This window comes from Thamnophis elegans, chromosome 6 (assembly GCF_009769535.1).
Source record: "Thamnophis elegans isolate rThaEle1 chromosome 6, rThaEle1.pri, whole genome shotgun sequence".
NCBI classification, from domain to species: Eukaryota; Metazoa; Chordata; class Lepidosauria; order Squamata; family Colubridae; genus Thamnophis; species Thamnophis elegans.
This window is the reverse complement of record NC_045546.1, coordinates 8,014,162-8,040,399: the sequence shown is the minus strand read 5'-3', so window position 1 is coordinate 8,040,399 and position 26,238 is coordinate 8,014,162. Positions and strand designations below refer to the sequence as shown.

The following is a 26,238-nucleotide window of genomic DNA, read 5'->3' as shown; positions in this document are numbered from 1 at the left end:
GCCTGATATAAAAGTGGTATCTAAATAAATAAATCACACAACTACTTTGAACATTCACAGATCTTGAGTCTGTGGTACGAAAAAATCTCTTCCTCCTCAGGTCCAGTCAATTGGAATCCCCTGCACTTTGCCCCCTCCCCAAATTCCCATTTTTCTTCCACACTTACAGGTTAGATCTCTCATCCTGTCCTAAATAATATTTTTTGAAAAAAAAATGAATAAAAGGAAAGTGCTCAAACTTTTGAATATCATTCTGGCTCTTTCATACTCAATGCTGACTGCAGATGACCTCCATTCCATTCCATCTCAGTTCTCCCGGCCTTCGAGTTAATTTCTTAAAAACCTTTCGTTTCAAGAAACTAGGATGTTCAGATAAAAGAAATACTGACGTTTAGAGACAGAATTAAAAATAAATGCTGACCAGGCATTTCTTCTCTTTATTTATTCTTCAAGTCCAACCAACAAGGTCCCCTCCTAACCCCCTTATTCTATGTTCTTCGTTCTTCCAGGCATTAACTAACAGCCCCACATCTTATACTATTTCTATTTTGGGGGTATTTGTGTTGTGCCAATCTTGGGGTTCTTCAAACGATTTCAGCAGATTTCAAAAGTCTCAGGCAAACGCATGAAGTACTTCCTCTCTGTGCGCCATCACCAGCTGCTCTTCAGGTTTCTGGTGCGCAGATGCACAGCTGGTCTTCGTGGGTGCCGGAGCGCCAGAAAACAGCCTAAAATGCCCCCTCCCCCAAACAGGGGGGTCATTTTTTGCTGTTTTTTGGGTCATTTTCAGGCCAAAAACAGCCCTAAAAACGGCCTGTAAATGACCCTGAAAACAGCCTGAAAAACAGCCAAAAAACAGACATGCGCATGCGCTGGTCTTTGGGTTTCCGGTGCTGTGGTGCACACATGTTACGGTTTGGGCACTAGGTGTCGAAAAGGTTCACCATCACTGCTCTATTGCCTTACATAAGAAATATTGTGAGCTGTGGTGGCAGAGTGATTAGAATGCATTACGTCTGCTGACTGCCGGCTGCCTGCAGTTCGATCCTGACCGTCTTAAGGTTGACTCGGTCTTCCATCCTTCTGAGGTGGGTAGAATGAGGAGGACCCAGACTGTTGGGGGCAGCCTGCTGACTCTGTAAACCGCTTAGAGAGGGCTGAAAAGCACCGCGAAGCGGTATATAAGCTTAAGCGCTATTGCTATTGGTCAGGAAGATTCACCACTCACCTTTACCTGGGACATTCAAATTTTCTGCTCATCTAGCAATTGATAATGCATCCCTTCCTGTACCACACAATTGGCTGTGACAATTTTTTAGGGCAGCCATCTGATTTAAATAACCTTTTTGAACCACACCAAAAGGCCAGAAGCAGATTCAAAAAGATTTGACAAAACTAGATGCAAAGTCTACGGAGGAGGTGGGGAAGTAAAGATAATACTGAACAAACATAATCAATAGTCTCTTAAAAGGCCGACGCATGATTTCGTTCTCCAATAAAGATAATAAACACAATCAGCCCTGTTAGTTCACAGTAACAACCGGAACGTAAGTGCAAATTATGATTGCAATATTATTTCACATTAGAAAGAGAGAGGTACTCTACGGTATGATATGATATAGATTCCGCCCCGCCCCCAGCCCTCCTTTTCCACCTTCGCTTCCATTCGTTTAGTCTGAATGGCAATTCTGAAAAAAATTTCTTAGGATCCAAATAAAATGTTATGCTTCTGTCCTGTGAATGCAGCATCATCGTTCCAGTGAGTGAAGTAATACTGGTTAATTTGTGTGCATATTCAAATCATATGATAGGGGTGGGGGATTGGTTTCAGATAAATTAAATCTAGTTCCAAGCAATCTCTCTCTCTCTCTCTCTCTTTCTGGTACGTTTGATCACAGATATTTCAGCTTTTAAGATATCGCACAGATCTGAATAGTTGGTGGTTTTTTCCTTTTAATCTCTCAAATGCTTTGAAAGTCCTTCCTTGCAGTTCACGTGCAGCTATATGACTAAGGTGGCTGTTAAAGCAGAAATCAGATAATCCATCAAGGCAAGTGGCTTTGTGCAATGACCAGCTTTCACATTGTCACCGGCTGATCAGAAAAATCAGCTAACACAATCTGTAAGAAGTAGGTATTGTTCTTAACACGTTTCCGTTCTACTTTAGCCGCTGAATTTAAAGTCTTGAGTTCACTTTGAACGTTACCGGAAAGCAACATTCAAGTTGATAAAAATCAAGACGACTGTGTGTTCAGTGGCATGTTATTCACTTTCTGAAGAATGTTGTCAGAACAGTGTCAATTTTTTTCTTCTTCAATTCATGGATGTAAAAACTGAAAACTGCTACATTCCTCTTGAAAAGTCCAAATGTCTGACTCCCACCCTTTAAAAAAAAAAAAAAAAAATCTCTCGGTGTGCAACTGGTTTTGGAGAGTTGACGCTCTCAGAAGTATTCAAAGCGAAAGTTGGATATAAACAGTGCAGTTATATAAATAAAGTACCGATATTGCCTTTTTAAACAATTGTCGAGAGCCATAATAATCTTCTTTAAAAAAAAAAAATCCATCTAAAAGAAAATCTTTTCCACAAGAATCTGACCTGCAACTATAGCATACATATACATATATGTTTTACGTCTCTTTATTTCTAAATGTAAAAATATCATTTTTCTTTTTTTTCTTTAAAAAAACAAACCCCCTACTTACTGGAATGAGTCAGCGTGAACTGTGGATGTATATCTTTTTAAACCACATTTGGACATTTTTTTTTAAAAAAAATCTTTTTCATATATTAATCCGTTGATATATAATGCAATTTAAAATAAAACAAAAATCTACCAGGTTGTGTCAACCAGCCACAGTGATCCAGAGTTTCTATCTAAGAAGGAAAGTAGAATTAAGCCACACCTTTTAACGGTGTCTCAGTATTTTGATTGTATAATATAACTCACTGAAACAATACTGATGTGGAACACAAGCTCCGTTCATCTATTTGACTGTTAAGTTAATTAACTCTTTAGGACAGCTGGTGGTAAGACAGAATCATAAACAGACGTTATCACTGCCAAGACTTTTGAATAGGTCTTTCTGGTGGGACAACTGTGTATCTTGGGTCGAGTAGTGGAATGAAATCTTTAAAATGCATAGATGCTTCAGTACCAAATGCATCCAATACTTTTCTGTTCATGACACCAAATCTAAAAAAAAAATGAAAGATCCAAAATTAATATACGATATAACTCAGGGGATGAAGCAACATGAAACAGGAATTATGAACTCCGTGGCATGAATTTAACTTTCTTCTTTTAAAGCGGCAAACTTTAAGAAATTAAAACTATGTTCATCCCACTGAAAAACAAGCATGAAATAATACATTTGTTAAAAAGAATCATGCAATGATGTATAAAGAAAAACATAATAAACATGCTATGTTGATACACTGCTAGGGTAAAATGATAAGAAATGGCAAAAATATTTTCAAATAAACCCGATTAAAATGTTCCTTATATTAGGTCTTGGTGAGAATTTGTATCCTGTTAAAGGCCTTCAAAAATTTCACCTGTTTGATATACTTTTCTCCAATGTTTCAAACAAACTATTTTATTAGACTTCTTACATACAGTAGAACCTCTGGTCATGAACGGTTCTGACCATGACCAAGTCGGGTTTTGACCAAAAAATTCACATTTTTTCTCACAGCTGATTTTCCTTTCTACACCATTTTTTTGGGGGTAAGCGCCAAATTTTCAAAATTAGGTTCGGGTTACAACCAAAGTTTTGGAATGAATCACGTGAAGTGCTAATACCACTTTATAAGGCCTTGGTAAGGCCACACTTGGTCGCCACAACGTAAAAAAGATGTTGAGACTCTAGAAAGAGTGCAAAGATGAGCAACAAAGATGATTCCGGAACTGGAGACTAAAACATAGGAAGAATGGTTACAGGAACTGGGTATGTCTAGTTTAATGAAAAGAAGGACTAAGGGAGACATGATAGCAGTGTTCCAATATCTCAAGGGTTGCCACAAAGAAGAGGGAGTCAAACTATTCTCCAAGGCACCTGAGTGTAGAACAAGAAGCAATGGGTGGAAACTAATCAAGGAGAGAAGCAACTTAGAACTGAGGAGAAATTTCCTGACAGTTAGAACAATTAATCAGTGGAACAACTTGCCTCCAGAAGTTGTGAATGCTCCAGTTTTTAAGAAGAGATTGGATAACCATTTGTCTGAAGTGGTGTAGGGTTTCCTGCCTATGCAGCGGGTTGGACCAGAGGTTCTACAGTAAGACTAACTAACTTTCAGTGAATGTTATTTCTGTTAGCCAAGTAGATGAGAAACGGTTGCAATCTGAAATATTATTCTACTTCTCTTTGGGACTAATGAAGGTTAAAAAAACACACATGCAAACTAAAATTGTGGTAAAATTGACATATTTTGTCTGAATCACTGGTTTGGGGGGGGGGGGCACAACTACAAACCGTATGTACTAAAGGGACAATTTTGTTCATGAAAACTGTTCAGCAAAACTGGGAATCTTAGGAGAAAACCCAGCCTTCATGCAAGCTTTGTACTCCTAGAATGTGTTTCATTTTTTTAAAAAAAAATCACGTTCATTGACCATCTCTTTATTTAATACAAAAAGCCTTCAAAATTCCTTTTAAAAAAAAGTCTTGTACCCACCATTTTTCTTACAGAAATGGACAATGGTAATAATCACCCAGACCCAAAGGTGCTTTTTCCAAAAAGTAACTGGACTTTCGGGAGGTGGGGGGAGGGTTGGAAAAGGTTTCATTTCTCATTCAAGAAACTTCCCCAAAAGTCCAATTGCCTTTTGGAAAAAGCACCTTTGGGACAATCATGATTTGGATGATTGAGAACCTCCATAGACATATGACCACTGAAAGTGACTCACCTTCCTTTTGTTAATCGCAATAGGAATTTCCAGTATGAAGGTCGCAGGTTCTGGACTTCCATCACAGCCTAAAACGAAAAACTCTGGCTTTAACTTGGGAATTGAATTCAATATTTTGCTTATAGTCACCCCACTCCATTAGACTCTGAGCAACTTAGGAAGGATGGAAGGCTGAGTCAACCTTCAGCTGGTGAGATAGATGGCTGCCCACATAATAAGGTCCTATGCCAGAAAGGACTTCATAGGTGCATGAACCATGGTGGTGCAGTGGTTAGAGTTGCAGTACTGCAGTCAGTTCTGCTGGCTCCCAGATGCCTGCAATTTGGCAGTTCAAATCTCACCAGGCTCAAGGTTGGCTCAGCCTTCTATCCTTCCGAGGTGGGTAAAATGAGGACCCAGATTATTGGGGGCAAGAGGCTGACTCTGTAAACCGCTTAGAGAGGGCTGTAAAGCACTGTAAAGCGGTATATAAGTCTCTAAGTGCTATCACTATCTTGAATTGCACTCAGAAGCCTACTGGCAATCACTGAACTTGTGTACCTGTCAGCCTCTGCTTTGCTGCTGCTTCGGCTGCCATTGAAACGGGGAGGGGGGGCATGGTATTTGGGAAGGGAATCATTATGTGCTGGAGGAAGATTCTAGATGCTGCCTGACCATCTCATTGCGCAGGGAGTTTCCCGCCAAGGTTAACTGACCAGCATTCCATCCTGGTGAGGTTTTTTGAAGATATCTCCCACCTGACAGTTGGGTGAATTATTATTGGACTATGGAATGGGGTGCCAAGGGGAGAGGATTGAACTATACATTCTTTGCTTTCGCGCCTAATTAACCAGATTCAGCTTTGCTTCGCTACTTTTCGTTTGTAATTAGTAAAAGTACACTTAATTTCAAGCAAATGGAGTTGAGTGGTTTCTTTCCTGATTATTAAATGAAATAGTATCTGACAGTACCAGTGCTTGCCAGTAAACAAGGGCATCAAATGAAAGGCCTACGACAACTCACCACGGCTGTTTTGCCACTGCCAACTTGCTGCGTCCAATTCGCACTGGGAAGCACTGGGTTGGGTAAGACATTCTTATAAATAATACCACTAATCCACCGTCTCTCACAAAAGATCAACGATTTGGCCCGGACACAAAGCATTTGCACTATTATGCTAGATCTGCTTCTCGGGTGTTAAATCATACTGTCGCTGAATAAAATATACAGAGCTCAAACGTTAGCGGTTTCTTCCAAATTCACTGATATATGCTACCTTACAATGGGTGAGCTGTGTAACCTGAAAGTAACCAGCTATAATTGTGTGCCACATTTTTAGGGCATGCGTGTGGAATAAGCTCACCCAAGGTGATGGTGCAAACAGATATGGTGGAGTCCTTGGTGCTCTCTTTGCTTGGTGGTTTCCTTGCAGCCGTCAACCCTGAAGCTGGCCTGACTAGGGCCATTTTGAGACTTCAGTACTGACACACTGGGGAAAAGGGATAGGGAGGGGGGGAATAGAGATAGTTGGTGTGTAGTAGTCAAAACAAAATACTTTCTCTTGAGAACCAAGGACATTCCTGCAGGTGTCCGCAAGGAGGGGGTCTGATGTCACCTAGCAACTGGACAGTATCCTGATTGAAACATGTGACTTTGAGAAAGTGACAAACTTTTACTTTTAATTAGGGGGGAAACCGCAGGAATATTCAGAGTTGGTTTTCAGCAGCCGGTGCCAATATGACATATCCAATAAACCTATTCTTTGAGGAAATTGTCTGCCTCGAGTTTTGTTTACTATGGGTATGTTACTTGGAACCCTGACAGCAGGCATTTCATAGCCAAATTAGGTAACATCGTTCGTGCACTGACAATGTTACCTAGTTTGCTAATGAAATGTCTGCAAAGAAACCACCAAGCACAGAGAGCACCAACGACGTCTCAATTCAATCCTGAACTACCTCTTATCAATGAAGTTGTTTGGGCTTTTGGAAGATGTCCCTGTTGGGGTCCACCAGCGGCCGCGGAGCTGGCAGCAGAGTCGGACAGTGAGGAGGTTGGGGAGGAACATGGGCCAGTCCTGGAGTCTGAGGAAGGCTCGGAAGAGGGATCTGTGTCGGAGATAGAGAGGGGCCAGGGCCATTTGGGAGTTATGTGCTGCCTCCGGAGCCTCCAGAGTTGGAAAGCAGCAAGGCAGAGGAACAGGCTCCCCCTGCGCAGAGCTGTCAGAAGGCAACAACAATTAAGACAGAAGGGATGACTCGGGAGTAAGGCTTGGAGGTGATTGGCCCCTGCCATAAAGGAGAAGCAAAGGCACATGAGCCTTTGCAGGAAGCAACTTGGTTCATGCTGGTCAGTTTACTTTCTGAAGCTCCATTTTGACTCTTTGCTCCATGTGGCCTTGCCAAACTAATTGCCAGTTAAGTCTTTGGCAGCGTTACATGGAAGATAAAGGTGGGTGCTTATCAGCCTTATCCTGAAGGTCTTTGGCAGCCTACTGTAGGACTCTTTCCAACTATCTGGGACTCATTACGGGCTGTGAATGAACACAACTTACAGCCTTTGAAATAAAAACAAGGTTTGGGGGACTAAGTGTGTGCTTTTTACTGTATCAGGAAGCCTAGGTCAGAAAAGTCCCCCAGAAATGGCAGGTTTGATCACCTCTAGCAGCCTGAAAACATTAACAAACTTCTTAAAGTGAAATAAGAGTCAAGCAGCCGTCGTACGAATGAATGTCTAAGTCGGACAAACCGCCCTACAGCCTTTGACTTTACTTAATCAGCATCATTAACAAAACATAAACAAAAGAGTTCGGACCTAAAGAACAAAAATCTTACAGCTTGGAAGCAGATGGCGGTGGAGACAGCGTAGATAATAGTATCTGCATGAGGAAAATAAGGAACCTTTCCAGCTTCAATGCCTTTGAAATACATAGTCTATAAAATTAAAAAGAAAACACAAACAAACAAAAGAATCAAGGAAGCAAGGGAATGAGTTTCCAAAAAGGCCAATGATGCAAGGCTAGGCACCAGAAAAATGACCCATACAGCGAGTCAACCCTTGCAAAGCTTTTTTAAAAAGCAGCAGTGGAATCAGTTGGGTATATCCCCCCGCCTCCCCAATGGCCATATGAATGGTTGGTTCATTCATAGTTAATGAGGATCGCTGTTGAACCAGGGGTCTCCACCTGGGTACTTGAGAGACCGCCTGCTGCCAATTACCTCCAACAGACCTATTAGATCCCACAGACTAGACCTCCTCCGAATTCTATCTACCGGCCAATGCCAATTGGCTACCACCCGGAGGAGAGCCTTCTCTGTGGCTGCTCCGGCCCTCTGGAACGAACTCCCCGTGGAGATTCGGACCCTCACCACCCTTCAGGCTTTCCGCAAAGCCCTTAAAACCTGGCTGTTCCGACAGGCCTGGGGCTGACGAGTTCCCGTCCCTGCTCGAATTGTGTGCTTGTTGATTGTTTTTAAATTGTTGTAGTTGTTTGTCCGTTGTTTTCCTCCTGTTTGTATCCCCCTCCCCCTTACTTTGGTTTGTGAGCTGCCCTGAGTCCCTCTGGGAATAGGGCGGCATAGAAATGCAATAAATCAAATCAAATCAAATCAATCCAACTGTGGCAACTTTAAGACTTGTGGACTTCAACTCCCAGTGATCACATGACCCCGGGACACTGCAACCGTCATAAATATGAGTCAGTTGCCAAGTATCCGAATTTTGATCATGCAACCATGGGGAGGTTGCGAAGATTGTTAAGTGTGTGAAATAGTCATCAGTCACTTTTTTCAGTGAGTTTGTAATGAACAGAAGAGAACAGAACAAGGAATAGAATGGAATAAGGAATAGCATAGCATAGCATAGCATAGCATAGAACAGAAAATAGCATAGAATAGGAATAGAACAGAATAGAATACAATAAGGAATAGCATAGCATAACATATAACAGAAAATAGAATAGAACAGAACAGAGTAAAGAATAGCATAGCATAGTATGCAACATAAAATAGCATAGAATAGGAATAGGAATAGAATAGAAATAGAACAGAACAGAATAGAATAAGGAATAGAACGGAATAAGGAATAGCATAGCATAACATAGAATAGAACAGAAAATAGCATAGAATAGGAATAGAATAGAATAGGAATAGAACAGTATAAAGAACAGAACAGAATAAGGAATAGCATAGCATAGAATAGAACAGAAAATAGCATAGAATAGAAATAGGAATAAAATAGAATAGGAATAGAACAGAACGGAATAGAACAGAACAGAATAGAATAAGGAATAGCATAGCATGGAACAGAAAATAGCATAGAATATGAATAGAATAGATCACAACAGAACTGAATATAGAATAAAATAAAATGCAGAAAAAAATGTAGAACAGAAGAGAACAAAATTCTTTATTGGCCAATTGTAATTAGACGCACAAGGAATTTGTCTCTGGTGCATAAACTTTCAGTGTACATGCAAAACAACTAAGTAATAATAATGGATTTAAAACTCTCAAGAGTTCATCTAAGCTCTACCGACCAGCTAAGATCTGGATCCTAATATTTTCGAAAGCTGCTTTCTACTCATCCAGAAAATGCATGGTTTTAGGCAGCTTGACCCGGCATATCACTGGATGAAACTAATTCTGCCATTCCTGAAGAAAAGATATTCTGACAGCACAAAGAGGCTTACCTCTACTAGTTTGGAAGCTAGGTACATTGAAATAGTTGTGCTTCTATAAAACATCATTGACAAGCCTGCTAGGGACCCTGTGTGATTAAAAGAAAGAAAGAAAGAAAACAAATTAGCCAAATTCTGGATACTGGACCGCATGAGATTTTATTGCAGAGTTCGCAAATAAATGGAGAGAAAGCTGGATTGAAAAAGGTTTATCTAGTTCATCCTGTCTCAACTTGATGTCACTGAGATATCTTTGCCCATGGAAGGTTTATAAAGAGCTCAGGTACCTGAGGTAAAACGGATCAGCCTTCCCTTTCCAATTTGCTCCACAGAACCAGGCAAACACATCCCTGTGACCGTCAGAAGTCACTTAAAGCTTGATGCTCTATCTGTCTACTCCCATTTTGAAGCCACTGCAAATTATGTACCATATTTTTTCGGAGTATAAGACGCACCGGAGTATAAGACGCACCGGAGCAGAAGATACACCAAGATTTGGAAGAGGCAATTTTTTAAAAAAAGTTTTTGCACTCTGCAGACCTCCCAAAAATGGCCCGTTTGACGTTTTTTGTCAAAAAAAGGGAGCATGCATAGCCTTTAAAGAAACGCCCCATTTTTCACTCATTTTTGCCCTCCCCAGCCCCAGGAGTACTCTGAAAACCTCCTAAAGGCTATGCACGGCCATTTTGGTGAAGGGGATGGGGTTTCAGGAGGCAAAAAATGCTGTTTTCAGTGTATAAGACGCACCCAGGTTTTCAGCTTCTTTTTTGAGGGAAAAAGGTGCATCTTATACTCTGAAAAATATGGTATATCACATCACCAGTAGCGAATCACACTTCAGTCATGCACTGTGTGAAGAAGTAATTCCTTCGCTTAGTTTTAAATTTTCATCATTCAGCTTCATTGGATGAATGCTGATTTTTAACACCAGGAAAAGATATCACAATGATCAGCATATCCCCCAATCAGCTATTCAACTAATATATTCAAACTTGTAGCCATTCTACCCTAAGTCCCTTCTTTCTTAGTCAACTTTTTAAAAAAATTCCTGTACAAGTTCTCTTGGGGTTCCTTCCCACGCTCGCCACCTCCTGCACCTCAAAAATAATAAAACCTCCCCGAAAATAAGGCCAAGTGCTTATTTCGGGGGTCAAAAGAAAATAAGACCCTGTCTTATTTTCAGGGAAACACGGTAGCTTGGGGAATCTGAGAGAGACTGTTGGGAGGAAATGTAGATTCACCTGCAAAGAGTGCGTGTACTTCATCGTCCAGGTTCCGTATCCATCGTAGGAAACAGCTGGTACCCTGCATTTTTAAAGTAATCATGGCAACATTTTTGTCATTGCAACCCAATAATTTAGTAACCAAGATCCCAATAACAGACTTAGAATTTAATCAAGCGAAGAACATTGCTGATTATGGCTTCAGGTTTTGTCACTATTTTATAGCTACCCTGTGCTATGACTTATAAAATAAAATAAACACTGTATTTGGATATATGTTAAAGGCTGTTCAAGAGGAGAAAGCTTCCGCCAAATTCAAAGGTATAGGAGTGTTTGCATATGTGCAAATGTATATGTTCTTCCCTTCTTATTCAGATTTTATTCAGTCATTTAATAATTAGCAAACTGTTGTCTTAAACATCTTCCTCACACAAAGAAGCCTATATATTTATCTCCTTTAAACTTCTGTTATGGAGATTTTGCTTCACCAATACATTTAGGCATTGCATATAAAACTGTACATAGTAACATCTTACCCCTAAATGACTTTTTTTAGTTTTAACACTAACAATAAACTTAATGTACAGTAGATCGCTTTAAACTTGACTACAAAGAAATTATATTTTTGTAACTGAGTTGTCAAAGTCTGGAATTCAGGATTCAGTTGTCTCAGCTACTGACTTTCACAGTTTTATTTCTAATTTAACTTCTGTGAACCTCACCCCATATTTCATAAGGGGGAGCCTGTAAGAGCACTAAGGTGCTTATGGCCCCTATCACATTTTAATGGTTTTCATTCTGCTTGTTCAAATTTGTAATTCTTGTTTGACAAATAACTGTAAATAAATAAATAAACATCAGACAGGTAGCTAAGAAAGTTTGGTCGGTGGTTAAGGTGCTGGCCTGGAACAGGAGATTGTGAGTTCTAGTCCCACTTTAGGCATGAAAACCAGCTGGGTAACATTGGGTCAGTCACTCCTTCTCAGCCCAACCCACCTCACAGGGTTGTTGTTTTGAGGACAGCAGGAGAAGGAAGGAATATTAGGCATGTTTGCTGCCTTGAATTACTTTTACAAATAACAAAAGTGGGATGTAAATAGATAGGTAATCCCATCGTACATATGTGCTAGTCGTTTCCGACTCTAGGGGGCGGTGTTCATCTCCGTTTCAAAGCTAAAGAGCCAGCACTGTCCAGATGTCTCCATAGTCATGTGGCCAGATAGATAGATAGATAGATAGATAGATAGATAGATAGATAGATAGACAGACAGACAGACAGACACACACACACAGACAGACAGACACACACAGAGAGAGGGAGGGAGGGAGGGAGGGAGGGAGGGAGGGAGAAAGATGAGACAGAGCGAAGGTAGATAGATAGATAGACAGACAGACAGAAACATACATACATATATACATACATACAAAGACAGACAAAGAGAGAGAGAGAGAGAGAGAGAGAGAGAGAGATGAGACAGAGCGAAGATAGAGAGCAAAAATAGATATAGAGATAGATAGATAGATAGATAGATAGATAGATAGATAGATAGATAGATAGATAGATAGATAGATAGATACATACATACATACATACATACATACATACATACATACATACAAAGACAGACAAAGAGAAAGAGAGAGATGAGACAGAGCGAAGATAGATAGAGGGCGAAGATAGATGATAGATAGATAGATAGGTAGGTAGGTAGGTAGGTAGGTAGGTAGGTAGGTAGATATAGATAGATAGATAGATAGATAGATAGATAGATAGATAGATAGATAGATAGATAGATAGATAGATAGAAGATAGATAGATGATAGATAACTAATAACATTAATTCATTAAAGTTTAATTTAAAATATTAGAGGTGGTTTTATAATAACCACGTAACCAATCTTCCATTCTAAACTTCCATTCCATGATAATACTGACCTTTTTATTTTTTTAACCCTCACATTTTTGCCACTCATTTTCTGCCCTTGTTTTTCCCTCCTGGCTTACCGAGTAATGGAATGTTATAAAGACTTAAGGTCAGAGAAAGCAAAATCATGTGAATTTCCAGCTTGCCCATATTAGGGAGGTTACGAATTTCTGACAGAAACCCACCAATTTTCCTCTAATGCTCACTAAGGAGCATTACGTCTTTTTATCCATAGATAGATAGCATAACTCTAGAACACCTCAAGCAATTTCAACCAAACTTCGTACACAGATGACTTACTCTCTTGTGAAAAATACTGGGGGGGGGGGGGGGGGGAAGACAACCCTTAAATCCGCTTGGGGTTTGTGGTCTGTTAAGATGCAGCGTATTGTGCCTTTAAATGGCTTCTACTGTACTGCCGTAAAATGACTTCTACTGTACAGCGCAGTGAAGTTGCTATGGTAATGGCTTCATAGTACTCCACAAGGGGACTCCCTCTGGTAAGGGGGAAAATCCAACATTAGAAATTACGTTTGGTCCGGATATTTTCCCCCTATAAATAAATACCCGGGCAATACCGGATTATTGGCTAGTTAGGTTAAAAAAATAAAAAGGTTGGTTAATGCCACTGTATTTCCCCACCCCTTCAAAACTGTTTGCAAATAACATGTTTAATTTAGCTTCAACAGATACTCTGCTTCAGAACAATAAAGGGATTTTTAAGCTAAAGAGTTGCAACGGCGGCAGCAGCTGCTGAGGCCAGATGAGGAGCTTAGCATCATCACCTTCTAATTTTTCAGCCGTTTTGAAACTTACTTTGTATATGCTGACAAATGACCCAAGGAAAGCTCCAAGCTGGAAGTTTTCTTTGTTGTAGAAAAGCGAGAGAAGCCGGGATGGTTGTGTAAACAGATGTCGGAACGCGGATGGGATGCGAAGGCAGCACTGGATCAGGTATCCGACGCTAAACATCCTAATGAAGCCCTAGAAAAGATATTAAGAATGTGCCATGAGAGAGAGAGAGAGAGAGAGAAAAACAGTCTTGGGAACTCTGCTCACAAGGAATAATAGGTGGCGTTAACAGAGAATCAAGATCAGGTGAAGGGTTAATACCACTTTATAATGCCTTGGTGAGCCCACACTTGGAATACTACATCCAGTTTTGGTCACTACGATGTAAAAAAAAAAGATGGCGAGACTCTAGAACCGTGATGGCAAACCTGTTGCGGTCCGTCGGGGGCCGGAAGCGCCCGAGTCTAGGGAAGGCTCGGACGAGGGCGTCGGAGGCAGAGAGGGGGCCAAGGCCATCTGGTAGTGATGTGCTGCCTCCGGAGCCTCTGGAGTCTGACATCAGGGCGGCAGAACAGCGTGAGCCTGTTCCCAGGGTGTGCATGCGCACAGCTGCCAGAAGGCAAGAACAGTTAAGACAACGGGGGCAACTCGGGAGTAAGGCTTGGAGATGGTTGGCCCCTCCCATAAGACATAAAAAAGGAGCAAGCGGAGGTGAGCCTTTACAGGAAGCAATTAGTTCATCTGGTCGGTTCGAGCTTTGAGAAGTTCTGTTTGGCTCTGTGCTACCTTTGGCCTTGCAAAACTAAGGGGCAATTAGGTCTCTGGCAGCGTTTCAAGGGAGATAAAGGTGGGTACTTATCAACTTTACCCTGAAAGACTGTGGCAACTCAAGCAGACATCTGTCGGACTCTTCATAGGCTGTGAATCTTTATGGGCTATGGCTGACCGTAATTCACAGCCGTATAAATAAAAGAGGGGACTGTGATTTAGGCTTTCTTGGGAAGCCTAAATCAGAATAGAACCTATGGTACACATGCCAGAGGTGGCAGGCAGAACCCTCTATGTGGGCACACATGCCATTGTCAGCTGCTTTTCCGGGTTCCGTTGCACGCATTCGCAACGGCCAGCTGCTCTCTTCTGGGTTCCGGCGCTCCGGCATGCACGCGCCCCCTCGCCCCAGGTTAGCCATCACTGCAAATCACATCAAGGTTTTCAGGAACGTCCTTTCGGTTCCACCACAAAACCGCGTTCGACTAAAGGGCGCTCGACGAAACCGCATAGCTGACGTCATCACAGTGCGACAACAGTGCGGAGAAAAAAGCACGCTGTAAATGCTAAACCTAAAATTAACCCCTAAACCTAAACCTAAACCCCCTAAACCTAATCCTAAACCTAACCCTAAACCTAACCCTTAACCTAACCCTAAACCTAACCCTAAACCTAACCCTTAACCTAACGCTAAACCTAATCCTAACCCTTCTAACCCTAAACCTAACCCTAACCCTTAACCTAACCCTAAACCTAACCCTTAACCTAACCCTAAACCTAACCCTTACCTTAACTTGAATCGGCTTGCTTTCAAAGCGCTATTTAAAGCGCCCTTCTTTCTCCGCGCTCGCTGTTGTCGCCCTGTTGATGATGTCAGCGACACGGTTTAATCGGGCGCGCTTTAGTTGAGCGCGGTTTTGTCGTGCCACGCGTCCTTTCAGCTGTCTGCCTAAGCGTTAAGAGTAGCATTTTAAAAACCAGGCAACTTGCGTGGACTTCAACTCCTTGAATTGCTGGCTGGAATTCTAGGAAATTGAAATCCGCACACCTTAAAGTCGCCAGCTTGGAAAACCATTGTAGATTTGTGCTGCTCTCCTCTTTCTAAGGGCCTGATATTCTGAACGTTTCTTTTAGTCTTCACGTAATGTGATTCTCGGGAATCTGTAGGAGTCCTTTGTAAGGCTGTCAAATCAGATTTCTAAAACCTTCACACATACACAAACACACACACACACACACACATAAGCGCCAACATGGCTAAGTGCAAGAGCAAGCATTAGTACAACTTATCTGAAAGCAAACACGGTTCCAGATGACTCACGCTACCAAACTGAGCCAAGAAAAAGGCAAAACAATTTCAGAGTCATTAACCTCAAGGGAAATTCCTTTTGGGACTCCCAAAATGCAGACAAATGTTGTAAATGTAAAAACAGCTTAAAGAAATTAATATTTTCGCAGAGTTAATATCCTTCCTATCTATAACTGGCTTCCTCGGCGAGGAAACGGAAATGAGAAGTGCCCTGACTGGACAGGGGGGAAACCCTTACATTTTTCTATCTAAATGTACTAAAGGTAAAGTTTCCCCCTCACACATATGTGCTAGTCGTTCCCGACTCTAGGGGGCGGTGCTCACTTTGAAAGCCGAAGAACCAGCACTGTCCGAAGACGTCTCTGTGGTCATGTGGCCGGCATGACTAAACACCAAAGGCGCACGGAACGCTGTTATCTTCCCACCAAAGGTGGTTCCTATTTTTCTACTTGCATTTTTACATGCTTTCGAACTGCTAGGTTGGCAGAAGCTGGGACAAGTAACAGGAGCTCACTCCGTTACGCGGAGCTAAGTATTTCTGATCGACAAGCTGAGTGTCTTAGCCATTGAGCCACTGCTTCCTATATGGGATGTACTGGATGACCATAAATTCATTAAGAAGATGGGTAGTCCTCGACTTATGACCCCAACCAAGCCTCAAATTTCTGTTGCTAAGTAAAACAGTTGTTAAATGAATTTTCCCCCGGGGGTTGTGATGCAGGAGACTGAGTGCTGCCTGTCACATCCCCTGGCCATGCCAACCATGGCCATGCCCACGGGTCATTAGGGCAGAGAACTGGTTGTTATTAAATTATTTGAATCCCACCACTGGGCAACTGGCCAGACAGTAAGGACCCCACCCTCCAAAGGAACCAAAAGTTCAAAGGAGAAATATCAGGTGTGGTCTCCAAAATCATGGACAAAGGAGGACTATCCAATTTCCTGCAAAGATGGAAATTTTAATCCTGTACTTCACAACGCTTCTAGTCAAGCTAACAAGAAAAGCGTACAGAGAGAGGAACATCTGATGGCATCAGCTGCTGGGACAACTGGCATAGACATCTTAGAAACTCAAAGTTTACCACTCCTTAACTACTCAGATTGGCAGTAAAGCTGTCAAGGATAAAGTTGATCTGAGTTTTTTAGGGATCATGAGGTCCATAAACGCCAGAATCAATGACTGGGGAGGAATAACTAGACTCTCTCTCTCTCTCTCTTGCTTGTCCTACTCAAGAGTTCCCCAAAGGACTTGGCTGATTATTGTGAGAAAGGGAACGCCGGCCTCATTTACAATGACCCTTTCAATTTCTTGACTTCCAAGGAGGTTGTTTTCTATTTTTAAACGGAGCATTTAAAAAATCTTGATGATTTATTTATAGTGCTGATTACTGTGTATTACTTTCCAGGGTCAGGGTACAAGAATTCTGGGTGTGATTAAAGAGGCTAGTGTGTGCTGGTAGCCGTGAGGGAAGTAATTGCTGAAAATATGTCTAGGCAATGAAATCTAAGCCCGCTTACGTGAGACTATTGTGAACAAAGTCAAGGCATAAGTTGAAACTAAAGCTACCCAACAACAGCCTCTTGTGTTGATTGTGTAGATGTTTGGATTGTGCTGGTATGTGGCTGGTTGTAATCTGCTCTAAGAGCGGACACGCAGGAAGTAGACAAGTCTTGCTCAGCGCAAAAACTCAACAAACAGACTGTCGAAATATGCAAGCTACTGAATTGCATTTTGTCTTCCATTGGCTGGGTTATTATTATTTTTAACTTACCGTTGAAAAGCCAAACCAGTATAGGATGCACTGGAGTATAAGATGCACCAAGAATTGGAAGAGGCAAATTAAAGAAATTTTTTTTTGCACTCTGCAGACCTCCCAAAACCGGGCCCGTTTTTTGTCAAAAAAAGGGTATGCATAGCTTTTAGGAGACTTGTAGAGTGCTCTTGGGGGCTTGGAGGGGGAGGCAAAAGTGAGCAAAAAAACAGCACATTTTCCACTAGTTTTTTCAGCATGCCTCTTGTTTTTTTTTCCACGTTTTTCATGAAAACAGGCCCATTTTTTGTCAAAAAAGGGCATGCATAGCCTTTAGGAGGCTTATAGAATGCTTCTGGGGGGACAAAAACGAGGAAAAAAAACGCCCTGTTTTTCGCTCATATCTGCCCTCCCAAGCCTGCAGGAGCACTATGAAAGTCTCCTAAAGGCTGTGCACGGCCATTTTTGCAAATGGGTGGGCTTTCAGGAGGCCAAAAATGCTGTATTCAGTGTATAAGACGCACCCAGATTTTCACCCTCTTTTTTGAGGGAAAAATGTGTGTCCTATACTCCAAAAAATACAGTAACTCTGAACGTAAGAAAATAATAGGGGCAAATACAACCTTTTTCTTCAAAAGCCAGTTTGCCCAATAAATATTACTTTCAAAATCCAAATTTAAAAATCACCAAAGAAAGCAGAAACAGGTGTTCACACTTGTCCCAGTCAAATTCCAGCCAAAATAATTTTCTCCTGCAGTTACGGAAAGGAAACACACGCTAATCACACTCTGGGGGAGGATAATTTATACCCCTGCGCAACGACTGCTCTTCCTGTAGGCAACAACTGTGGATTTTCTCCCATGATCCTTAAAACTATATTCACAAGTTGGCTTAAAAAAATAATAATTGTCCCAATACATAGAAAGACAATGCAGTTGTATGGATGCTACTAACTTGAGCTGCTGAGGACAGCATATTCCAAATATTTGAGTCAATACGGGGGACCGGTTGTAAGTGGGATTTGTTACATGGTTTCTGGGTCATAATTCAATTAGTGGAGACACATAAGGCCTTGCTTTTCAAACAGCTTTAAAAGCTTATCATTGACACTAATGGACCATTTCTTCCACCTGCAAGGCTACAGCCAAGGAAAGGTTGACTTGTTAAACCAACATACTTTTGAAAATGCTTGCTTAAGGAGGCTGGTTGCCAAACAAATTGCTATAACCCGAGTTGCAGAAGCTGCTAGTTCACTGCATCTGTTAGTGTAAACCAGGAAGAAGTGGGTTGCTACCGGTTCACACCAGTTCGGGTGAACAGGTAGTGGAAATTGGGACTGGGTCACCGAACCGGTAGGGATGGCAAGCTGGCCACACCCCAGACCAGTTTCCTAGTCCCCGCTGCCAGCTAGTTTGTTAGTAATTTTTTCAAGTTCTGCGCATGCGCAGAACAATTTGCTGTCAACTTCGCGCGCACGCACGCACAACAAAGCACGCACAAAGAGAACCAGCAGCAACACTGGCAGCAACCCACCCGATACCAAGGGTGTCAAACTTGCGGTGTCACGTTGTCGTCATGTGACGTACTGTGACTTTCCCCCCCTTTGCTAAACCGGAGGTGGGTGTGGCCAGCATGTGATGCATCCGGCCCGTGGGCCGCAGGTTTGACACCCCTGGTGTATACCTCCTGATGTTTTACTTCAAAAAAAAAATTACTATTACTATAATTGCTAACAATCCAGTATTTTCTCCACAACAACCAAGCAAATGCCCCAAAATTAATAAAGGCAGGGAAACCATTTTGTTTGTCCGGTGGCTATAGTATTATGAGGGATAAAATCTCTATTCAATATATACCTCTAAAGTACTTTATTGGACAAGATTGTCCAATCTTGGCAACTTTTAGACCAGTGGACTTCAACTCCCAGAATTCCCCAGCCAGCCAGGCAGAGGGTAGCAGGAAGCTGTTGTAGCAGAAAACGGAGCTTGTGAGGGCCGTGTATGGCTCGTGAGGGCCATGCATGGCCCTCACAAGCTCCATTTTTGCTGGAAGAGCACTCGGGCCACCACAGGTGCCCCTAACATGAGTGACACTGAGCTGACTACACCTACCCCGCCCCCCTGAGATAAAACACAAACCTGATGCACCCCTCAATGAAATTGAGTTTGACACCCCTGGTCTATTACCTAACTCTGCCACAAACTATGGTTTACTAATTACAACTGCGATATCCACATCAAAGGTAGTATTCAGCAGGCTCTGACCAGTTCTGGAGAACCGGTAGCGGAAATTTTGGGTAGTTCGGAGAACTGGTAAATACCACCTCTGACTTGCCCCGCCCCATCTATTCTTTCCCTCCCGAGTCCCAGCTGATCGGGAAGAAATGGGGATTTTGCAGTATCCTTCCCCTGGAATGGTGGAAAGGGAATGGATATTTTGCAGTATCCTTCCCCTGGAGTAGGGAGAAAATGGAGATTTTACAGTATCCTTCCCCTGGAGTGGGGAGAGAAAGTAGATTTTGCAGTATCTTTCCCCTGGAGAGGGAATGGGGATTTTGCAGTATCCTTCCCCTGCCACGCTTACCAAGCCATGTCCACCAAGTCACACCATGTCCACCAAGCCACGCCCATACAACCAGTAGTAAAACAAATTGAGTCCCACCACTGTTTGACATAATATTAAGTGAAAAGAGCATGGCTTGAGAGACTATCTGACAAGAATCATGTAAAAGTAACATTCTTTTCTAAGTCATCACATCTATTTCTAGACCACAGATTAGAGCAGGAACAAACCCATTGCAACTTTCATCTGTTTCTTTTATTTTCCTGTTAATTTTTAGGTATCTATCTTCAAATGGAAGGGCTGGTGTTGACTCACTTTAATGCAATATGAGATGCAATTATCTTCGTAGTGCTTACAGCATCTGTGCCTGGGACCATTTTTGCATCTGAAAAAGCAAACAAAACAACGTTGACTCTAGATTTCTTCTGCATTCCACAGCTATATGTTCTATTTTCTCCAACGTATATGAAGTATTCTCCTATCAGTACTTCATTGTTTGTACTTATCAAGTTTTTATTTATGATGCCTAGATGTGGATACCTGTAACAGTAAGTTTTGAAAACGTGGCATATTTTATACAATATTAGTTGATAACCCGGCGTTGCTCCGATATTCATGTATCCTAATCCTGTATTAGACCAGAAAAGCCCTGATTTCGGTGACAATTAAATTAGTTCCAAATGTTTTCCCTATGTCCCCAGAACCGTCAAGGAAAGTGATACCACCTTAATATCTAATGTTGGATTTTCCCCCTTACCAGAGGGAGCTCCTTTGTGGAGTACTGTAAAACTGTTAACATGGCAACTCCACAGCGCTGTACAGTAGAAGCCATTTGAAGGCCGTACGGTAGAAGCCATTTGAAGGAACAACAGGCTGAATCTTAACAGAACACACACCCCGAGAGATGTTAGGGGTGTCTTACCCCCACTGTTTCCAGAGAGTAGGTCATATGTGTACCAAGTTTGGTTGAAATTGCTCGACGCATTCCAGAGTTATGCTGGAACACACACAGCCATTGTTATATATAGAGAGTCCAACATCAATCCCGTCTGTATCTTTAAAAAAAAAAATAGCAGTATGCATGAATATGTATGTGTTCACTTTGCCCCAGAAAAATAGCCTCGGACTTCCTCCCATGCTCTCACATGGACCTCAGAACCTTGTTGCAAACAACACAATCATCCTGGACAAGGGGGGGGGGCAATCTCAGTGATCCTTAAAGACCAGGTAACCCCAAGTCTCATTTCTAGGTTAATTTTATCGAGAGGAGGACCCCATCAGCTGAGTGATCTCCAGGTAGCCAGGAATGTGTTTGGCAGTGTTATATACACCTCCCTGAAGAAATATTGCAGAAAAAAGGGCACAAAAGTTAGTTGGGAGATTGTATCTTATTGCCTTTCCAGATCCAGCAGAGAATCTGTAAAGCCTGCCAAATTTATATTCTTCCAAGCTCGTGGGACTTCACTTTCCATGAGCGTTACAACAGTACAAATTCCGTCAATGTAGGATTCCAGCAGTTTTATGGCAGGGGGGAAAAAAAACTGGCAGAGGAATTGAAAATGATAAATACTTCAGGGAGGGCTGTCCAGTTGTTAGACATTATCAGCTGGAATTACAAGGAAATCAATTTGATCCCGGTTCTAGAAATTAAATTTTCTTGCGCTCAAATATTTGCCGTTCGGAGCACAAAAACAACATTACTCAATCTTCACACTGTGCCAAATATTTTTTGGGAAGCTTTGAATTATGTGTTGCAAAAAGCGTATTAGTCATAAATCATCCATCAGGTCAGTTTGTGTAGCAAAAAAAAAAAAATTATAATGAGGACATGATCGCGTTACAGACATTTAGACTTAGCTGTATCTGAAAGGAAACACATGGGAGAGAAATATGATAAGAGGATTAAGATCAAGAACTCAATGAGTTTTTTTGGGGGGACATGTGCAAATGGGACATTAGAAATACCAAGGAGGTTTATTCTCCTTGTTTGCTGAATGTTCAAGACTCTTTTTTTTTAAATATAGCAGCAATAGCAGTAGACTTATATACCGCTTCATAGGCCTTTCAGGCCTCTCTAAGCGGTTTACAGAGAGTCAGCATATTGCCCCCAACAATCTGGGTCCTCATTTTACCCACCTCGGAAGGATGGAAGGCTGAGTCAACCCTGAGCCGGTGAGATTTGAACCGCTGACCTGCTGATCTAGCAGTAGCCTGCAGTGCTGCATTTAACCACTGCGCCACCTTGGCTCTGCAATGAAAGTCCTGCAATGAAAGGTTTTCTTAACGGAACTGATGGAGCTACTAAATGGTTGCCAATAGCTTTTTGTTATCCATTGGGCGATCCACTGTTGAATAAAGTTTCTTATCTGGAATGGTCCAAGCCAGGGGTAGGTTGCTGCCGGCATTGCTGCTGGTTCGGTGCCTCCAAAAGTTTGCGCACGCCAGACGTGCACTACACGTGCGAGCACATTTGCAAATAAAAAGGTCTGCGCACAGGCAAAACCTTAAAAAAAATGGGGGGGGAGGGTTTCCTCTAAAATTTGTTCTGTGGATGCGCAGAACTGAAAAACAAGATGGCAGCTCCGTAGAAGAACCGGTTCGGGAGCGTAGCAGGCATGGGTCGCTGCCAGTTCCAGGGACCCAGACTGCCAAGTTACTACCGGTTTGGCCGAACCAGTCCGAACCCACCTCTGATCTAAACACGTACCAAATTGAGGTCTTCCATCTATGCCTACTAAAAATGGAACACTGGGTCTTTATTATTTCTGGAAGTTCACAGGCTGATTCAAAACTTTTGATTACTCATAGGGAAAGCACCAGGAATCTTGAGATTTCAGATAGTAAAATTCAGCAAAGAGAATTCGGTAAATACACGTCTGACATATTTTTTCTGCTGCTCTGGAAACCAGCAAGAATAAGACATTACCACATAGCAATAGCAGTAGACTTATATACCGCTTCATAGGCCTTTCAGGCCTCTCTAAGCGGTTTACAGAGAGTCAGCATATTGCCCCCAACAATCTGGGTCCTCATTTTACCCACCTCGGAAGGATGGAAGGCTGAGTCAACCCTGAGCCGGTGAGATTTGAACCGCTGACCTGCTGATCTAGCAGTAGCCTGCAGTGCTGCATTTAACCACTGCGCCACCTTGGTCCTCCATTCCACTTTAGAGCCATTTTACTTCAGCTCCTCCATTCTACTCCGGAGCACAGGTTTTATTTAATCCTGCCTTTATTATTTGTATTAGTAACATATGGTGACAATCATCCCTAATACAGGTAATCCTCGATTTAGTGACCATTCGAAGGTACAACGACACTGGAAAAAGTGACTTACACTATATTGGCAAAAGTATTCGTTCACCTGCCTTTACTCACGTAGGAACTTACTGTAAGTGACATCCCATTCCTAATCCATAGGGTTCAATATGACGTCGGTCCGCCCTTTGCAGCTATAACAGCTTCAACTCTTCTGGGAAGGCTGTCCACAAGGTTCAGGAATGTGTTTATGGGAGTGTTTGACCATTCTTCCAGAAGCGCATTTGTGAGATCACGTACTGATGTTGAACGAGTTTACATGGCCCACCACTTCGTGGCTCAGTTGCTGTCGTTCCCAAACACTTCCACGTCCTTATAATACATCTGACAGTTGACTGTGGAATATTTAGGAGCAAGCAAATTTCACGATTGGATTTGTTGCATAGGTGGCATCCTCTCACTGTTCCATGCTGGAATTCACTGAGCTCCTGAGAGCGACCCATCCTTTCACAAATGTTTGTAAACACAGTCTGCATGCCTAGGTACTTGATTTTATACAACTGTGGCCATGGAAGTGATTGGAGCACCTGATTCTGATTATTTGGATGGGTGAGGGAATACTTTTGGCAATATAGTGTATGACCATTTTTCACACTTATTGCGGCATCCTCATGGTCACGTGATCAAAATTCAGATGGTTGGCAACTGGCATGCATTTATGACGGTCGTAGTGCCCCGGGGTCATTTAATCACCTTTTGTGATCTGACCATGAGGAAGCCAGATTCCCTCAACAACCATGTTACTAACTTAAGAACCGCAGTTTTTCCACAATTGTGGCAAATGAAACGGAACAAAACTCACGTAACAATTGTGTTGCTTACCAATGGAAAAGTGGAACGCAAATGTGGTGAAAAACTGAGGATAATCTGCACTCCTTCCTCTTCCTATTTCCCCCACAATAATTAATCTTGGGAGGTGAGTTGGACTGAGAAACTGCCCAAAGTCATTCAGCATAATTTCATGTATAAAGCAATGTTAGAACTGACACTTTCCTGGTTTCTTGTGCCTTAAAGCGTTAGACCAGTGATGATGAACCTTTTTCGCCTTGGGTGCCAAAAGCCCACATGTGTGCGCTATCGCACACGTGCCCACGCCCATAATTTAATGCCTTCCCCGGCACCATGCCCCCTGCCCATGTGCACGTGACATCTCCCCCTCCCGCTGCACCGCACATGGCTTTTTTGGAGCCTGGGGAGGGTGAAAATGGCCTCCCCCCCCCCCAGAGGCCGGAAATGGAGGTTTTCCGACTTCCGGTAGATCCGGAAGGAAGTCCGTCGGGAATGGACTTCCGGATTGCCCAATGGGCTGTTTTTCATCCTCCAGAGGCTTCCCTGAAGCCTCCAAAGGGCAAAAACCACCCAATGAGCAAACCGGTTCGGGAACGGACTTCCAGTTTGCACGTTGGACAGGTTTTTGCCCTCCGGAGGCTTCTGAGGTTCGTAAAATGAGGACCTAGATTGTTAGGGGTAATATGCTGACATTGCAAACCGCTCAGAAAGTGCTATAAAGCACTGCAAAGCAGTATATATGGCTAAGTACTACTGTTATATAACAGAAGCAGAGAAAGGTGTGTAAATCAGTTAATCAGCACAAATATTGGGGTCAATATATTAAAAAAAGAGGCAGTGTAACATTACCGTTGCACAAGATAAGGTACAGATGAAAACAGGCATTAGAAAGAATTAACATTTTGCACTCACATGTTGTCCACAATTTTTTTTGTTGTCGCAATAAAATTCATTTGCTGTGTTCTATCTTCGCAGTGTTGTACTTCAATTTCTTTCTTTACAAAAGCTCCTTCTGGTACATACGAATGGGTGGGAATTTCTTCTTTCCCTACAATGAATCTGATCAGGAAACAGAACACATTTATTAAGCTACCTGAGCCCCACTATTCCTTTTATAACATACACTGCAACGGCTTCTGGTTATATTGCATGATGGGATATTTACAATTTAAACCTAGTATGGTAAGGTTTTTAACATATTAGCTTGTTGCCTGACTTGTTAGCTTTACATACGTAACGAAACGATGTGCTATTTTTCAAAAATAGGAAGCCCCGCTTATTATAAGTATACACTTGATCTTAGCCAAGAGGCCTTATATGCTTATTATAAGAGTTAATATTCTATTGTGAATATATTGATGATGATGACAGGACAGTCTGGAAAGTTAAAAAAAGAATGCACCATATTATTCACTCCATAAGACACACCTGAGCATAAAATGCACTCCCATTGTCGGCCTCCGCGCACCCTGTTTCCAGCCTCCGCGTGTCCCATTTTCGGCCTCCTTCACAGAGCGCGCAAAGGCTGAAAATGAGGCACGCGGAGGCCGAAAGGGTGGGGGCCAGCAGGGCTTCAGCAATATTCGATCCATAAGATACACAGAAATTTCCACCCACTTTTGGGAGACAAAAAAGTATGTCTTATGGAGCAAAAAAGAAGGTACTTCTCTATATATGAAACATATACAAATACTAATGTCTGTTTTTAAATCATTTTTAATTACATTTAAATGATGTCATAACAACTTTATATATTGTGGCCATCCAATACAAGAAATGAAGTAACCAAGAGGAAAGTGAATTGCCAGAACGTAATGCAGATAGTCCTCGACTTATGACCGGTCACTTAGTGACTATTCAAACCTTAGTGACCTCCCAAGGGTTGCTTATGAGCCAGATTCAAAGTTCTGATGCTCCTACTCCTATGGTCAAGCGATCGCATTTTGGACTGTTTGCAGCATTCCACAGTCACATCACCAATCTATGACTCCTACTGCCAGAAACTGATGTGTATTTACGGTGTCTGTCAAAAAAAAAAAAACTCCACCCATTGCAGAGACTGCTTTTCCTTAATGACCATGGTGTTTGCTTAATGAACGCAGATTCAAAAAGGTTGTAAATTCAGACATAGTCACATCCTGACTCTCTTAACAACTGACACACTTTACGAGTGTAATTCCAGGCTCAATGATGTCATAAGTCAAGGACTACCTGAAATGAAATTCTATACCTCCCT

At 42.1% G+C, this 26,238-nt stretch overlaps 1 protein-coding gene across 2 annotated transcripts in view; it reads right to left on the bottom strand.

Annotated features, from left to right (window-relative positions):
• Positions 1 to 1,944: 1,944 nt before the first annotated feature.
• Positions 1,945 to 26,238, bottom strand: part of TMEM135 (transmembrane protein 135) — a 170,666-nt gene continuing 146,372 nt past the window's right edge. For both annotated transcript variants that reach the window (XM_032219345.1, XM_032219346.1), the window contains exons 8-15: positions 24,915 to 25,061; positions 20,212 to 20,281; positions 13,531 to 13,698; positions 10,808 to 10,871; positions 9,579 to 9,655; positions 7,723 to 7,821; positions 4,910 to 4,977; positions 1,945 to 3,196 (exon numbers count right to left, since the gene is read on the bottom strand). In XM_032219345.1, the coding sequence (XP_032075236.1) occupies positions 3,058 to 3,196; positions 4,910 to 4,977; positions 7,723 to 7,821; positions 9,579 to 9,655; positions 10,808 to 10,871; positions 13,531 to 13,698; positions 20,212 to 20,281; positions 24,915 to 25,061 (832 nt within the window). In that variant the 3' untranslated portion in view covers positions 1,945 to 3,057. The remainder of the gene's footprint in view (positions 3,197 to 4,909; positions 4,978 to 7,722; positions 7,822 to 9,578; positions 9,656 to 10,807; positions 10,872 to 13,530; positions 13,699 to 20,211; positions 20,282 to 24,914; positions 25,062 to 26,238) is intronic.